Source organism: Emiliania huxleyi, assembly GCF_000372725.1.
Source record: "Emiliania huxleyi CCMP1516 unplaced genomic scaffold EMIHUscaffold_111, whole genome shotgun sequence".
Taxonomy (NCBI): Eukaryota; Haptophyta; order Isochrysidales; family Noelaerhabdaceae; genus Emiliania; species Emiliania huxleyi.
Genome location: NW_005201732.1, coordinates 341,562 through 355,557, shown reverse-complemented (window position 1 = coordinate 355,557; position 13,996 = coordinate 341,562). Strand labels below are relative to the sequence as shown.

Below are 13,996 nucleotides of genomic sequence, written 5' to 3'. Positions count from 1 at the left end.
CGAAGTTCATGGTCCTAACCCGAAAGGGGCAGGGCAATACCAATTCTGGAGGTGGGAGGGGGCGTGATCCAAACCAACCATTTGCCCGGGGCCGGGGGAGGAGCGCCTTTGTGTCGCGGATCGAGTTCATCCTCGAGAGGCTGACTGGCGCAGCCTCTCGGATTCCGATGCCGCGACCGAGGGCGCCGCGCGGCGAGGGCGGCATCATCCGCTGCCGCGACGGCGGCGACGGCACCAGCGGCGAGCCGGGCGTCGCCCTCGAGCCTGGCGTCGCTGCAAAGCGCGGAGCTGCGCGCAGCGGCGGCGAGTCGGACGGCGAGCGCATCGCGGCGTCGAGGGAGGAGGAGGCGGCGGCGGCGGCGAGGGGCGGCGCGGGCGCGCGGCGCTGCCGTTTTCGCCGCTCCTCTTGCGCCTCCGCCGCCGCCGAGGTGCGGCCGTGCTTGGCCGAGACACAGGTCGGGCTCGCCATGTTCATCGGAGAGAGAGAGAGCTGGTTGACGTTGTGCGGGTCCGCCTCGCTCATGTCGAGCGCGCGCCGCGGGTCGGGCATCTCGTCGGGCATCTCGTCGTCCGACCCCACCAGCGCGGCGCCCACCAGCGGCGGCGCCGAGTGCCTCTTGTGCACCTTGCTCCCCTCCTTTTGCGGCGCCGACGGCGGCTGCAGCTGGCAGCCGCGCTGGTCGCTCAAGGCCTGCTTGCGCGGCGCGGCGGGAGACTCGAGGTCGCCGGGATGAGCCGCGCCGAGGGCCCCGCGCATCCCCGTCGGCGCCCCCGAGAGGTCCGACGGCGCGGCAGAGGCCGCTGACGAGCTGCCTTGCGAGCCGCTCGACGACGAGGCGCCCTGCTGCAGCGTGGGAGTCTGGAGCTTGTGGCTCGCGACGAGGGGCGATGTCGACATCGCCGCGTCGCCGCACATGAGCTCCTCGTAGCTGCGGGAGCAGTGCACAAGCGGCTCTCTCATTGCCGCTTACCGGTCTCAGATGTGAGCGGGAGAGGAAAAAGAATTCTCCCGCCGCTCTCACAGCACACGTGCCGCCGCCAAGCCCCTGCCACCCCTGTGTCAGTGTGCCTGTGGTAGGAGAGACTGCCAGCGACAAGCTGGAGGCAGGTCGCTAGACTGAGATGAGACCGCCAGTGGATGTGGGAGTCCACCGCGCACCGCGCTGCGAGCCTGTCGTGTCCCTTGTCAGGAGCAGGAGAGCCCCACCTGTCCCCCTGATCGTCCTTCCAAAATCCTGCTCGTGAAGGGACCCTGTCCTCGTCCCATCCCTCGTTTGGCGTGTCTGTTTTCTTTCTTTCTTTCTTTTACTGGCACGACAAGGGCGCGGACTGAAAAAGAAGGCCGCTCACGTGCGTGGATGTGTGGTTGCTGGCTGCACTCCAAGTGCTCCAAGTCTCTATAGGCACCCTGGGAGAAATAGGCTCGTCGCCTAGAGAGCCCTATAGGTGCGCGAGCTGAACACTGTAGAGGTATAGTCACCCTCTTTGTGTGCTAAGGCACAGCCCGGTCAGCGTGTTGGGTTTCTTTTTTCCCTTTGAGTCAAAGACTCCTTCCGTAAAACCTATATCTCCACCCAACCTGCCAAATTTCCGGGCGTTGTGATTATCCTGATGCTAAGAGTTCAACATTCAACAGACTACCGGCTCTCACCGCCGCGCTCATTCCGCCTCCTCCACCCCCTCCTCCTCGCGGCGGCGGCACGCGCGCCGGCTCCTCCTCCTCCTCCACCCGAGCAGGGCGGCCAGCCACACCTCGCGCCCCGCCGCGCCGCCCGCGACGAAGGAGGCGCGGCGCGCCGCCGACCGCCGCGCCGCGCCCGCGTCTCGGCCGGGTGCGGCGCAGCGGGGCGCGGGCAGCTGGTAGGCTGCCGCCGCGGCGACGGCGAGCGAGACGCCGGCGGCGCGGCGGGCGGACGGTGCGATGGTCGGGAAGCCAAAGGCGCCGACGCTGTCAAAGAGGAGGGCGGTGCTCAGCTGTGCGCAGAGGAAGGCGGCGAAGTAGGCGGCGGCGCCGACCCGGGGCACGCCGACCACCATCCCCGCCACCGCCGCCGCGCCGCACAGCCCTCCCGTCCACATCCAGGCCTCGCCTGCTCACGCGATGCGGGCGGTGAAGAGCGCGCCCCTCCACCGCCCACCCGCATCCCCCAAATCGCCCCCCCGCACGGCGATGCCCTGGCCGCGCGCGCCGACCGCCACGGCGGAGACGGCGGCGAGCGCGACGGCGCCGACGGCGAACGAGACGGCCGTCGCGCGGAAGGGCGTGCCGAGGTGCGAGCGGAGCACGTCGTTGACGCACGCCTGCAGCGGGAAGATGGTGCCCGCGCCGGCGGCGCCGAGGCAGAGCAGCAGCAGCGCCCACCACTCGGCGTCGGCGGAGACGCGTCCCGCGGTGAGGCCTGTGCCGCAGGCGAGCAGCGCGAGGGCGGCGAGCTTCCTGCGCGCGGGTCGGAGGCGGTTTGGAGAGGGCTCGAGGGCGGCGAGCGGGGCGAGGGCGGAGGAGCTGCCAGCGCGTCGGCCGCCGCTTGCGAAGCCGGAGGAAGCCGGCCGCGTCGACGAGCAGCGCGGCGACGAGCTGGCCGAGCGTCGCGCACAGTTGGAAGGTTGCAAAGCCGAGCTCGCGCGAGAGCAGGACGGCGCCGACGACGTAGCACGGCCCGAGCAGGCCGCCCGTGAAGGCGTACCAGGGCGCGCCGCGCAGCGCGGCGGCGGCCGCCGACCGCGAGCCGCCGCCCATCGCCGCCGCCTCGGCGGCAGCCAGCGCCGAGATGGTGAGCAGGCCGACGGTGAAGGAGGCGCACGCCGTGACGAACGGATCGGGCAGCGCGTGCCGCCGAAGGTTCGTGTTGATGCCATTCTGTGCGACCAGGCCGACGCCGGTGCTCGCAGCGAGCGAGAGCGCCGAGAGCGTGCCGAGGAGGCTCGGCGGCGGCGGCAGCGGCGGTGGCGGTGGGCCGGGATGCGGCGGCGGCTCAGACAGCGTGCTGCCCGGCGGCAGCGGTGGATCGGGAGCCGGCGGCAGCGGTGGTTCGTGAGCCGGCAGCGGTGGATCGGGAGCCGGCGGCTGCGGATCGTGAGCCGGCAGCGGTGGATCGGGAGCCGGCGGCAACAAGAATTGGAAAAGAATTCCATGCTTCGACTTTTTTTTCCGAGCGTGACTGGGAAGTGGCGCTGTCCGCGGGCGCTATCCGGGTAAACGCCACTTTTACGAACACCGGCAACCAGACCTGGAAAAGAATTTTACGAGGTCCCACGCACGACACTAGGCACGGGAAAAGAATTCGTGAGCCCAACCCTTCAACCGGACGCGATCGACTTTTTTCTTTTCCGAGCGTGTCACTGGGCGGTCACTGGCCGCGGCTCGAGATTGAGGCATCCTTCGTCCCTCCGCCTGGCCTTGATCTGGGGGTGAGCCACGGCTGGCGCATTGCGCTAGCCTCCCCAAACGGCTCGATCATCGAGTACCTGGGACCTTCGGCCGGCGGTTACGACGTGTGCTGCAATTTTGTAGTGCGTCGCAATGCCAGCCCCGCCCGAGGAATGAGTCTGCGGCTCGCCCAGAGGCGGCTGCCTCGCGCCAGAAGCGGCGTGCCGCCGCCTACATCGCGCACGACTGCCCCTTGGCGAGCGGGGAGCCGCTTCACGTGCATGTCACAAAGCCGCTGCATCGCGACGAGGCGGGAGAATGGGCGGCGGTCCTGATCGTCGGAGAAGGTGCGGCGGTCGAGGCTCCTCCCGTCGCATGCGTGTCTGTGGCCTTTACGCTGTGATCGTTTACCCGGCGAAATTTGCGCAGCGTGTAGAGCCCACACACCCAGGCCACTCTCATGCAGATGCACAATCTCACGGCGCACGAGCGATCTCGCCCTCTAGCCCGCTTCTCATGACTCGTGCTTCACGTTGGGTGCTTCACGTTGGGTGCATGATGCATCCATCTAGGCAGATGACGGCGCGCGCAGACGCCGCGGCCCCGGCGGCCGCTGCTGACGCGGCCGCCGCCAACGCGGCGGCCGCCGACACCGGTGATGGAGGGGCTGCCGCGCGAGGAGGCGGCCTTCTCGGACAATCTCGGCGCATCTCGGCGCATCTCGGCGCATCTCGGCGCATCTCGGCGCATCTCGAGCAGGCGCTTGTCTTCTTCCGCGACGTGACCACCTTCCGCACCCTGCTCGCGGTGCTGGTGGGCCAGACGGCGACCATGGCGCCGCTGCTGCCGCGCGTGGTCGCCGAGCTGGTCGGGCCGCTCGAGCTGCTCGAGTTCGGGGGCCACTTCGTTTTGCTGGGCCTCTACACGCTGCTGCATTCGGTGGCCGAGGCGGGCGGCTCGCGCGGCGGCCGCCACAGCGACTTCTTCGTCGTGTCCGCCCTCGACGCGCTCGCGTTTGGAAGCGGCCTCGAGGCGGCGGAGGCGGAGGTGGAGGCGGCGGAGGTGGAGGAGGAAGAGACGCCGTGGTGGAGGCGGCCGCCGCGGACGTGGCCGCCGCGGATCGACGACTTTCAGCTCGTCGTCGGCGACGTGGTTGCGTCGTACAGCTCTGCGTTCGTGTGCGTCGACGTCCTCGCCGCGGGAGGGGGGGAGGGCTGGGTGGCGGAGGGGTCGGCGGTCGCGAGCGCGTGGATCGTCGGCGCCGCGGTGACCAACGCTTGGGACCCCACCGCCGTGCTGCCGTCGCTCGGCTACGCCAACGCCCTCGCCTGCGTCGCGCGCGCGTCGGTGGACTTTGCGTCGACGCGCGTCCTCCTCGCGCTCGCGGGCGCGGTGCTCGCGCGCCAGGCGGTCGACGTCAGGCTGCTGACGCTAGAGCTCGTGGTCGGCGCCGCGAGCGTCGCGGCGTGGAGGAGCCTATACTGCGCGACGAGCGAGGACCGGAGGTGAGATAGCGTAGGTACGCAATATAAATTATGTATGTAAAAGATGAGTGCAGTCGAGAGGACAGGGGAGGGACGCGGCCAGAAAGAGGGCGGGCGCCGAGGTTCGAAAGCCGGCGCTTTCGCGCGTTCCAATTCAGCAGAACAAAAAAGGCTCGAAATGTGACTGTCTCTGTGCGATTTCGGGCCCGGGGGGTTGTGCGTTTATATTGAGCGCCTCCCTCTCTCTCCGCCTCTCCGGCTGCGCCGCGCCTGACCGGTGCGGCCTCCGAGCGTCGGCGTCTTGCGCGCGGGATGATAGGGGTTTTGCTCGCGTGCCCGCCTTCCCTGGGACCCCGTGTTGCGTGACTGTCTCTGTGCGATTTCGGGCCCGGGGCGGTGCGTTTATGTGTGTGAATGACCGGTCTCAATGTCCCACCCCCCTGCGCGAGGGCCTTCTAGGCCCGCGGGTAGTCTCACCCCATCCCCAGGGCCTCAATTGACCCCAGACAAGGTTTTGAGGGAGCGGCCATAACAGGTGTTATGGCTGTTATGGCTGGCTGCTCATAACACCCCATAACACCTCATAACACCTCATAACACTCATAACACCTCCCACTGGTTGTTATGACAGCCAGCATAACAACCTCATAACAGCTGTTATGTGTCCCACGGATTTTTCTTTTGGAGCCCCGCCGCGCGTATCCCGGAACGGTAAAATTCTTCTTTCGGAGCGCCCGCCCCGCGCCGCGTAGCTACTACCAGCCAACCATGGCCTACCGGATGAGGATGTTCAAGAGCCAGAAGCCCTCGTCACTTGACCTGCGCGTCTCCGACTTCAAGAGGATTCCCGGCTTCAACTATGTGTGCTAGAGTACGAGTTAGAAACGGGAAGCAAATTGCGTGAAGGGGGGGGGAGGGGAAGTCTTGATTGAGCAATCTGAAGCCATCGCTCAGGCTCAGGAGGCAGGTTGATGTGATTGAGTTTAACTTGAAAGAGAAAATATTTGGCGATCGATGCCGAACCTCGCGCGCGCGCGCGGCAGCGCGCGAAGCAAAAATTCCAGCGGCGAGCAGTTCGGTGTGGCCTCTCGGGCCATAACACCGTGGATCCGAGACGGCTCTCTCATAGCAGCCCATAACATGTTATGGGTGTTATGGGTGTTACGGGGCCGGGCCCCATAACACGATAACACCCATAACACCCATAACATGTTATGGGCTGCTATGCCCCGAGCAACACCATAAAAATAACTGTGAGTGGGGTGCAGGCCTCCAGGGCTCGCGCCTCAACCTCTCACAGACAGCGCATAGCGCCATAGGACGTATTTTCTTTCACACTCACACACTCAGGTATTTTCTTCTCATAACAAGGCTGTGAACAGCGCCCGGAGTTGTGCGTTTATGTGAACAGCGCCGGGTGTAGATTCTGTGCCCAGGGGTGCTGCGTTTTTGCGCCGCTGTGCGAGATCGTCGCCGTCGGAATGTGCAAGCCACCGCTGCTCGACCGGGACAACCAGGCTCCCGCTGACGAGGCTGACGAGCCAGAGGACCTCCAGACCGCCTCGGAGGACTCGGCTCTGAAGCACCGGCTCGACCTCCAGACGGGCGAAGACGGGCTCTCTGAGGAGGAGGCGGCGCGCAGGCTGCTGCAGCATGGGCGGAACGAGCTGCCGGACCTGCGCACGCCCAAGTGGCGTATATTCCTGTCTCACTTCACCGGCATCATGCCCGGCACCATCATTATTGCCATCATCATCGAGGGCCTGCTGCAGGCGCCGCCGCCGCCGCCGCCACCACCGCCGCCGGCCCGCCGCCCGCCGCCGCCGCCGCCGCCTGCCGCCCGCCGCCCGCCGCACCTCCCACCCCGCCGTGCGCACGCGCCCGGCACCTCAATACTCTCGGCTCCGCCGCGACCCTCCCCTCCACATTGCCAGTCTCCCTCCCTGCGATCGCCCACAGAGAGAGCGACGCCGTCTCTCCTCCGACGCCTGCGCCAGAGAGCCCAGAGACACCGCATACTCTGCGCGCCGTGCAGGAGTGGCCCGACATGAGCACCCTCACCGCGCTGCTCCTCCTCAACGGCTTCGTCGGCTTCTTCGAGGACATGCGCGCCGGCGACGCCGTCGCCGCCCTCAAGGTGCGCACAAGAGCTGACCTCTCCCCCACCCCCCCTCCTCCTCTCCCCGCGCCGCCCCTGTGCTCTCCAACCCGCGCCCTCCCTCGCCCCGCCGCCAGGCGTCTCTCAAGCCCGAGGCGCAGGTCAAGCGGGCAGGCGCGTGGCGCAAGGCAGACGCCTCCCAACTCGTCCCGGGAGACCGTGTCGCCCTCGCCGCCGGCGCAAACGTGCCCGCCGACATCCTCTTGGGTCGCGGGATGCAGGTCCAGGTAGACCAGGCGGCGCTGACTGGCGAGTCGCTCCCTGTCTCCCTCGGCGAGGGAAGCCTGGTCAAGATGGGCTCGACGATCGTGTCTGGCGAGACGGAGGGGCTGGTGGCGCACACGGGCGTAAACACATTCTTCGGCAAGACGGCGGCGCTGATCGGGTCGACGCACGACGTGGGCAACTTCCAAAAGGTGATCCTGCGCATCACGCGCGCGCTCCTCCTCTTCTCCTCCCTCCTCGTCACCGCCGCCGTCACCTACCTCTCCCTCACCTTCGACGGAGAGGGCTACGGGGTCTGGCCCGCCGTCTCGTTCGGCGCCGTGCTGCTCGTCGCCTCCATCCCCATCGCGATGCAGGTGGTCTCTTCACACCTCCTCTTCACACCTTCCTCTTCACACCTTCCTCTTCACACCTCCATCCCGATCGCGATGCAGGTGGTCTGCACGGCGACGATGGCACTCGGCTCGCGCCTCCTCGCCGCGAAGAAGGCGATCGTCGCGCGGCTCGCGTCGATCGAGCAGCTCGCCGGAATGACCGTCCTCTGCTCCGACAAGACGGGAACACTCACCCTCAACAAGATGGTGCTGCAGGAGGTGCTCTCGTACGCAAAGGGCGCAGACGACGCGGCCATCCTCGCCCTCGCCGCCCTCGCCACCCGCTGGAAGGAGCCTCCCAAGGACGCGCTCGACACGCTCGTCCTGGGGGCAGAGTGCCTCGACACCGCGAGCCTCGACAGGCACGAGCAGCTCGACTTCACACCGTTCGACCCGAAGCTGCGCCGCACCGAGGCGACGCTGCGCGGCCCAGACGGTGGCGTCTTCGACGTCGTCAAGGGGGCGCCCGACGTGGTCCTCCGGCTGTGCGACGAAGCCAACCGCTCCTCCATCGGCGCCGTCTTCGCCGCGAAGGTGGAGGAGCTGGCGCAGCGCGGCATCCGCGCGCTCGCCGTCGCGAGGAGGCCCGAGGGGTGCGGGATGGAGATGGTCGGGATGCTCACCTTCCTCGACCCGCCGAGGCCAGACACGAAGCGGACGATCGAGCGCGCGATGCAGCAGGGCGTCGTCGTCAAAATGATTACCGGCGACCACGGTGCCATCGCGCGCGAGACGGCGCGCGCCCTGGGCATGGGCGACGAGATTGGCGCGTCGGACAGCCTGCCGACCATCTTGCCGGGCGAGGAGGTGCCGCTTACCCCTGCACGCCTCCCAGACACACACCTCCGAGTCGCCTCGCAAACACCAGACACGGTCCTCGGCGCACCGAGGGGAGAGAGGGGAGGGAGGAGAGGGGTGCAGTGTTTGCGAGGCTGTGGCGGTGCGCCCAACATGCACAACGTGTGCCGTGACTGACCTGCCCGCGACTCTTCCCGCAGGTGCCACGCACGCTCGGCCGCGACTACGGCGCGATGATCGAAAAGAGCGACGGGTTCGCGCAGGTCTTCCCCGAGCACAAGTTCCTCATCGTCGAGGCGCTGCGCCAGCGCGGCCACTCGGTGGGTATGACTGGCGACGGCGTCAACGACGCGCCCGCCCTCAAGAAGGCCGACGTGGGCATCGCGGTGGAGGGCGCGACCGACGCGGCGCGCGCGGCGTCCGACCTCGTCCTCACCGAGCCGGGCCTGTCGGTCATCGTCGACGCGATCGTGATTGCGCGCTGCATCTTCCAGCGGATGAAGAACTATGTCATCTACCGCGTCGCGTGCACCTTCCAGCTGCTCCTCTTCTTCTTCGTCGCCGTCTTCGCCTTCCACCCCCAGCAGTACGACGCCGCGCACCAGCTGCTGCCCGGCCACCCTAACGTCTACCCCCTCCCCACCGCCGACCTTGGCAGCGGACCCGGCGGCGGCGACTCCGCCTGCAGCGCCGTCCAATGCAGCTACAGCGACATCGGCGACTTTGGCAGCGGAACCGACGACTCCACCACCTGCGGCGGCGTCCAGTGCAGCTACGGCTTCCGCATGAGCGACGCGGAGGCCCGCCAGCGCCGCGCACCTTGCCGCACCCCCCCCTCCGCCGCACACCTGCCGGCCGCTTGTCCCGCTGCAGCCCGCTTGCCCGCTCGTGCCCACACCCACCCTCTTCTCCCGGCCCTGCGACCCTCGAGCGCACTTGTGGAAGCACCCCGCACACCCGCACCGCCGTCTGCGCGCACACAGGTCCCCTCGCACACAGGTCGGGCTCGCGATCCCCTCCACCTTCAACTTGCCCGTGGTCGCCCTCGTGGTGATCGTGATCCTCAACGACGCGACCATCATCTCGATCGCGTACGACCACGTCGTCCCCTCGCCCCTCCCCGAGCGCTGGAACCTCCCCGCCCTCTTCCTCGTCGCGGGCTGGATCGGCCTCGTCGCGTGCGGCTCGTCGCTGCTGCTGCTGCACTGGGCCCTCTCCTCCGAGGACCCGGGCTCGCCCATCCGCCGGATGGGCGTGCGCGAGTCGCTTTTGTACGGGAAGGTCCCCCCCCCCCCCCCCCCCCTCCCTCCCCGCAGGGCCGCCTCCTTGCCTCATGGCCGCCTCTCCCTCCTCCAGCCCTGCTCCTCACTCCCTCAGGTGGTCCTATGTGCGTGCGCCTGTTGAGGGGGACATTGATTGTTAGGTGGTTGCCATGATGTACCTCAAGATCTCGCTGAGCGACTGGTGGACGATCTTCGCCGCGCGCACCCAGTCCTTCTTCTTCACGCGCGCCCCCTCCAAGATCGTCTTCGCCGCCGCCTCGGTCGCCACCCTCGCCTCGACCGGCCTCGCGGTCAGGTGGCCCTTCCCGGCCGAGCGGTACGACGAGAGGGCAGATCTCGACGCGCAGGAGCCAGCCCCTAGACGCCGGGTGCAGGTCTCCCCGGGCGTTGCACTCGAGAGATGAGACGCGCACTCTGCCCCCGCCCTCCATTGCATCCCACGCTCTCGTCCCTTTCGATTCGAGAGGGCTCGTCGCCACAAACATGCATCCCGACTCGCTCGCGCTGCAGGAGCCCGACAGCCAGCTGATCGGCCTCGGCCTCGAGCACGTGCTCTTCACGTGGGCCTTCACGCTGGTGTGGTTCCTCATCCAAGACGTCTGCAAGGTACTCCTGTACAAGCTCCTCTACACCTTCGACGTGAGCGGCATCCGAACCGAGGCCGAGGCGAACGCCGCGCGGAGGGCCAAGAACGAGGCCATCCTCGGCAAGCAGCCGAGCAAGAGGGGCGCGCGGGCCGGGGGAGCGCGCCGCAAGGCGAGGCGAGGCGAAATGCAGCTCGCAGAGATGCCGCTTGAGGTTGAGCTCGAGGTGTGAGACGGACGCTACGGCTTTAACACGCGTGACGCGCCGCGGGCGTGCAGGACCTTCTGTTGTTTGCGCGCAAAACTCGGTTTATTTTATGGTGTCTCGTTCTTCTCTCGAGTGTGTGAGAGACTGAGAGAGACCAGAGTGCAGAGAGTTTGGTTGTTAGTGATGGAGCGGCCGCACATTGCCCACACACACCATGTCCCCCATTTGAGCGGCCGCACACTGGCTCGGTCCCCCCCTGCACATCTAAAGCCATGGCCGACCCCCCCCCCCAGCCAATCGTCGTCAGTACTGCTACGCATATGCACGGAGGCCCATATGCATACGCATCACATTACGCCCTCTCGGGAATACGTAAACTCGGTGCGTGTACGTCACTTGCCAGTCCAAATGCGTCGCATTACGCAGCCCGTCGAACGCCTCCCCCTTCAAAAATAAATAGAAAACGTCAATACATACACGTAATCATCGCGTGCGTGACGGTGCGATGGCCCTGTGGTTGCCTCATACGTACCACGTGTCACGTATACGGATTATGGATCTCCGCCGGTGCGCCGCGGCCCGCGGGGGGGCGGGGCGTCTTCGACGTATCACGTATCCGCATTACGCATACGTCCTTTTCACCGCAAAGCTTTGCCCGGGGGACGGTGCAATGGCCCGCGCGGCGGGTGCCTTACGTACCACGTCTCACGTTTACGGATTATGTATCTCGCCCGCGCGCGCCCCCAAGCCCCCCCCCCCCCCTTACGTATCACGCATACGCATTACGCATTACGTATTTTTCTTTTTGTGCTCGCCAAAACAGATGATTGCCTGGCAAATGATTTCAGGCCACGCCAGCCTTGTTTCAATCGAATACGAATCCCAATTGTCAAAGTTTTGCGAATCTACGTGCGTCCGTTGCATGATGGCCCCGCCGCGGACCGCAGCGACAGAACGCATCGCGCTGATCCCAGCCGTCCGCAAGGACAGTGCGACTGGCTACAAGAACGTGACCTTCAGCCGCAGCAGCAAGAAGTTCAAGGCGGAGGCGAATGCTGGCGGCAAGGGTGTCCACCTCGGCTACTTCGACACCGTCGAAGAGGCGGCCACCGCCTACGCTCGGTCAGAGTACGGCCGCGCCGACGCCGCCACGCTGCTGCAGCCTCGCCCCGCTCCCACTCCCGCTGGCGCCGAGGCGATACGGCAGGCGGAGAGGGAGGGCCTCACCCTCACCGCCAGTAGCAGCAGCAACACCGGCTATAAAGGCGTCTGCTGCCGCCCGAAGCAGCAAGGCAGCAAGAAGTACCAGCTGAAGGTGATGATTGGCGGCAAGCAGGTCACCCTCGGCTGGTTCGCCACCGCCGAGGAGGCGGCGCTCTTCTACGCCCGCAGGGAGGCGGGCAGGGACACCAGCGATCTCACCGCGCCGCCACCGCCGTCCTCAACCTCTGCGGAGCTGCCAGCGTACGAGCTCAGCATTTTGACGCCTGAGCAAATGGCCGCCAATCGACATATAGTCCACCGTCCAATTTGGACTATAGTCGAGCGCGTCGGAGAGGTGTTTGGAGACAGGCTCATGATTATGCAGCAGCCCTAGCGGCAGCGCCAACTTATGGCAGCCCGAGCGGCAGCGCCAGTGCGCGCACATAAAGGGGGGTGGGTGGGGGGTTAGGGGGTGGCTGTCGAGGGCTATGCCCGAGTCTGTTGTTACCAGCGCACATACAACCCTAGCCAACTTATGGCAGCCCGAGCGGCAGCGCCAGTGCGCGCACATAAGGGGGGGGGGGAGGGGGGTTAGGGGGTGGCTGTCGAGGGCTATGCCCGAGTCTGTTGTTACCAGCGCACATACAACCCCAGCCAACTTATGGCAGCCCGAGCGGCAGCGCCAGTGCGCGCACATAAAGGGGGTTGGGGGGGGGATGCGTAATACGTATGCGTAATACGTGGTGCGCAAGCCCTCTCCGACACCTTGGGCGTGCAAATGCGTAATACGTATGCGTAATGCGTGAGGCGTAACCCCCGTCGGCCGCCACTTCTCACTCGAATCCGGAATGCGTGTGCGTAGTACGTGGTGCGGAGGCCCTCTCCGACACCTTGGGCGTGCGAATGCGTAAAACGTATGCGTAATACGTGAGGCGTAACCCCCGTCAGCCACCACTTCTCACTCGAATCCGGAATGCGTGTGCGTAGTACGTGGTGCGGAGGCCCTCTCGGACACCTTGGGCGTGCGAATGCGTAAAACGTATGCGTAATACGTGAGGCGTAACCCCCGTCAGCCACCACTTCTCACTCGAATCCGGAATGCGTGTGCGTAGTACGTGGTGCGGAGGCCCTCTCCGACACCTTGGGCGTGCGAATGCGTAAAACGTATGCGTAATACGTGAGGCGTAACCCCCGTCGGCCACCACTTCTCACTCGAATCCGGAATGCGTGTGCGTAGTACGTGGTGCGGAGGCCCTCTCCGACACCTTGGGCGTGCGAATGCGTAAAACGTATGCGTAATGCGTGAGGCGTAACCCCCGCCGGCCGCCACTTCTCACTCGAATCCGGAATGCGTGTGCGTAGTACGTGGTGCGGAGGCCCTCTCCGACACCTTGGGCGTGCGAATGCGTAAAACGTATGCGTAATGCGTGAGGCGTAACCCCCGTCGGCCGCCACTTCTCACTCGAATCCGGAATGCGTGTGCGTAGTACGTGGTGCGTAGGCCCTCTCTGACACCTTGGGCGTGCGAATGCGTAAAACGTATGCGTAATGCGTGAGGCGTAACCCCCGTCGGCCGCCACTTCTCACTCGAATCCGGAATGCGTGTGCGTAGTACGTGGGGCGTAGCGCGCCTTGAGAGGCACACCCCGATCGGGCACGACACCGAAATACGCGACGTCTGGCCGACGCACTATGGATCGCGGGCGCGTATTTACATAACATGGCCGATCTGTGCATTCTGGGCGATTACATATGCGTAGCAGTACTGACGACCTCCCCCCCCAGCAGCAGCGCTCTGCTGCTGGGGGGGTCCGGACCCCCGCCCCCCAGCAGGAGCGCTCTGCCTGTGGCAGTGGGGGGTGCTGGCATCTCTGTACAGACAGCAGCTGTAGCTGTAAAGTACATGTCCACATGTGTTCCAGTGGTGAGAATTTATGGTCGGCACCAAAATCAGTGGTCTCACCGGCGGGTCCTCCTACTGCCAACCGGGCTCGAAGGCGCGGTGAACACAACCGCCTCGAGCGTACGCTCAAACACGAGCCGAGGGTGGAGGGGGGGCGGCGGCGAAGAGAGCTGGGTCCGTGCGCTCTGCTGCTGGGGGGGTCGGGACCCCCCCAGCAGCAGAGCGCAGGACCCGGGTTCCTTTGCGGGGGCCCCCCTTTAACCTTGGGTCGGGTTTAGCGTACCCCGAGGGGTTTTTTTCCCGCGCCCTTTAACCCGGTTGTTATATGGGGCCCCCCGGTGGAATCCATTTTTTTTTGTGCCACTTATTTTTTCCCCCGTGGAATAGGGTGGTTTTTTTTTTTTTCTTA

General features: G+C 66.0%; 2 protein-coding genes across 2 annotated transcripts; both read left to right on the top strand.

The window, feature by feature from the left end:
• Positions 1-6,332: 6,332 nt before the first annotated feature.
• On the top strand, positions 6,333-10,505 carry EMIHUDRAFT_70025 (hypothetical protein; the record flags this gene model as incomplete). The annotated part of the gene is made up of 8 exons (XM_005791624.1): positions 6,333-6,556; positions 6,817-6,988; positions 7,087-7,590; positions 7,669-8,415; positions 8,607-8,992; positions 9,390-9,687; positions 9,830-10,005; positions 10,211-10,505. The coding sequence occupies 8 exons, from the start codon at positions 6,333-6,335 to the stop codon at positions 10,503-10,505; spliced, it is 2,802 nt and encodes a 933-aa protein (XP_005791681.1).
• Positions 10,506-11,151: 646 nt separating this feature from the next.
• Positions 11,152-12,078, top strand: EMIHUDRAFT_223768 (hypothetical protein; the record flags this gene model as incomplete). The annotated part of the gene is made up of 2 exons (XM_005791623.1): positions 11,152-11,167; positions 11,330-12,078. 2 exons carry the CDS (start codon positions 11,152-11,154, stop codon positions 12,076-12,078), a joined length of 765 nt encoding a protein of 254 aa, XP_005791680.1.
• Positions 12,079-13,996: the final 1,918 nt, after the last annotated feature.